This window comes from Notothenia coriiceps, unplaced genomic scaffold, assembly GCF_000735185.1.
Source record: "Notothenia coriiceps isolate Sejong01 unplaced genomic scaffold, NC01 NC01_scaffold00002602, whole genome shotgun sequence".
In the NCBI taxonomy this organism is placed as follows: domain Eukaryota; kingdom Metazoa; phylum Chordata; class Actinopteri; order Perciformes; family Nototheniidae; genus Notothenia; species Notothenia coriiceps.
Window position 1 is genome coordinate 1 of NW_011335303.1, and position 2,804 is coordinate 2,804.

General features: G+C 44.1%; 1 protein-coding gene across 1 annotated transcript; it reads left to right on the forward strand.

Moving 5' to 3' along the window:
• Nucleotides 1–946: 946 nt before the first annotated feature.
• LOC104968173 (phosphatidylserine synthase 2-like) lies at nt 947–1,816 on the forward strand (the record flags this gene model as incomplete). The annotated part of the gene is made up of 2 exons (XM_010797747.1): nt 947–1,128; nt 1,631–1,816. Coding segments are annotated over exons 1-2 (368 nt in total), but the record flags the coding sequence as incomplete, so codon positions are not given.
• Between the last annotated feature and the right edge of the window lie 988 nt (nt 1,817–2,804).

Below are 2,804 nucleotides of genomic sequence, written 5' to 3' on the forward strand. Positions count from 1 at the left end.
ATTCACACACATTCACACACCGTTGGCCATGCCATCGGGAGCAACTCAGGGTTAAGTATCTTGCCCAAGGATACATCGACATGTTGACTGCATGGGCTGGGATCGAACCCACAACCTTCTGGTTGAAAGACGACCACACTCCCTCACAGCCACAGTCGCCCACAATGAGATGAGATGCCACAATCAATTCTGAAGAACTCTCCTGTAGCTCGAGGTTTTAACTAGTTCAGAGTGTAATAATCACCATTCTTCATTTTCCGGCGCAGACTGAAAACTCATCTCTTTCGACTCCACTTCGAGCGATAGAATTACTATCAAAGCACTTATATACTAATAAAGCACTGGATTATCTAAAGCCAGTTGAGTAGCACTTGAAATGTTTTAGCTCTATGAAACCTGATGTACTTATATGATTCTGTTTTCTTCAAGTTTGTATCTTCTTGGTCGAATGCACTTATTGTAAGTTGCTTTGGATAAAAGCGTCAGCTAAATGTAATCAGCAAGACTAAACAAATATGGACCCTGAATCTAACTAGAGCTGTCGTCCATAGAAAAGAATGTGCACCAGGGTTCCTAACACGTTCCTAAAAAGAAGGGCTTCTAGACGTCCCTGAACAATAAACTATCTCATGTCAGCTTGTGCTCGGTCATAAGCTCTAACAACAATGCGCCCAAGCTGCCCCTCCTAAAGAGAGATAGCAGCATTACCCAAGGCCGTAGACCTATGCCGTGGGAAAGGAGACAGTGAGAAGAGGAAAATGATGAACGGTGTCAAAGGTTGAATACCTAAGCAAATTATTCCCCAACATCAGGCATAGTCATAAACGTTTTTGAATATATCAGAACATGAGTCACTCACTACCAACAAATGTAGAGATAATCCACGCAGGGCATGCGTGGTGTCCTACGAGCTTCTCTTGTATTATCCTCTTGTCAGTGATCCTAAATGAAGACCCCTCCTTTTCTCTCCTCTCTCTCCCAGTTCCTCCTGGCGGAGCTGAACACTTTCTACCTGAAGTTCGTGCTGTGGATGCCTCCGGAGCACTACCTGGTGCTGCTCCGCCTCGTCTTTTTCGTCAACGTAGGAGGAGTAGCCATGAGGGAGATCTACGACTTCATGGATGACCCGTGAGTAGCAGTTGAAGGGTTTGATTATGTTCATGGGTTGATCACATACATCCCAACCAAGGGGCTATTCTGCATTTCTATATGTTTAATGGAAAGTAGCTCAACTCAACCCCTCATATAGAAAGACAAGAGTCAAATCATAAAGGGTCTGCATTACTTATTCAAGTCCGAGTCACAAGTCTTCATGTATTATTGAATCGAGAATTCACGAGTCCGAGCCGCGCCAATCAGTGCGCGAGGTCGAGTCACGAGTCCCTAAAATCGGCACTCGAGTACTCCATCTCTGATAATGTGACATATTTTGCTTACTATTTGGAGTACAACAACAATCCTGATATCATTCGAAAGCTAGGAATCTCCTCTTGTGTATACAACTCAAAATGTGTCTTTGGGTCAATGCGACTGATGTCGATGGAGCAGGTCACATAGGTGTATTTGGTGTGGTTTATATCACAAGCTTACCTATAAACAGTCAAAACACCAGTCTGTTTTGTCCCCACAGCAAGTTCCATAGGAAGCTGGGGCAGCAGGCGTGGCTGGTGGCGGCCATCACAGTGACGGAGTTCCTCATCGTGGTCAAATACGACCCCAACACCATCATGCTGCCCATCCCCTTCTTCATCACGCAGTGCTGGTTCCTGGGGATCCTCCTCATCTTCACCTGGACCCTGTGGAGGTTTTTCTTCCGGTAAGAAGTGAGGGGGTGTTACAGGGCAGGGGGCAAGGAGGCACAAAGATACTTTAAAGACATAAGAAAGGGGAATACTATTTAATTAAGAAATCTTTCACACAAATAAGATTTAGAGACGATTCAAATACAGCAATAGTGTAACAACAAATTGTTCTCACTGTCTCATTAAAAAGGGAACAATTGAATCACAATAAACAGATTCATTTCTTCATATGAGAATGTTCATACTCATGACCTCATGCAGCGACCATTTGAGGGTACTCTTGGGTCGATTCTCCTTCTGTGGATTATTGATCCTCCTGTCATTAGGGTAGCATTGCCCCCAGCATGTTCAGCTTCTCATCTGTTTTCTCCCCCTTCCTGCCTCCCCCTTCCTCCCTTCCTGCTCATGCTCAGAAATAATGTTGAGTTCCAGTGAGGTAGGTATAGGAGAGAGGCTCTACCTCCGAGGGCAGTGTTGTATTTTATGTTATTCCCTGTTTAATACACAATATTTCATAAATATTATGAGGATCTTCTATAAAACACAAATATCACTCCACTTGAGTCCTTTTTCCAAATGACACTCTTATGGCACTTTTCCACTGCAGGGCCTCGCACGGCTTAGTACGGTATGGTTAGGCCTTGGTAGGCAAGGCTCACTTTATGCTGCGTTTCCATTACAGTGTAGGAACTGTGGTAGTAACTATAGTAACGCAGTGTAGGCGGCGCGATGCTGCATAAAACTGCTGTGACGTCATCTTCAATGCGAACTGCAAAACCAAAACGTTAGCTGTTAGCCCTCAGAGCTCACAGCTCCTCATATCTGTTCAGAAACTAGACAAAAGTTAAACAAGTACAAACCACAGACTGTCTGTGTCATGGAGAATACAGTCGCTGGTTTACGGTCGGAGCATATACAACGTTAGCTTAGCCGATCTCCATTCAGAAAACACGCATTTTAAAAGGTTTACTGCCGTCTTTTAAACGTGTATTACTATTAAAT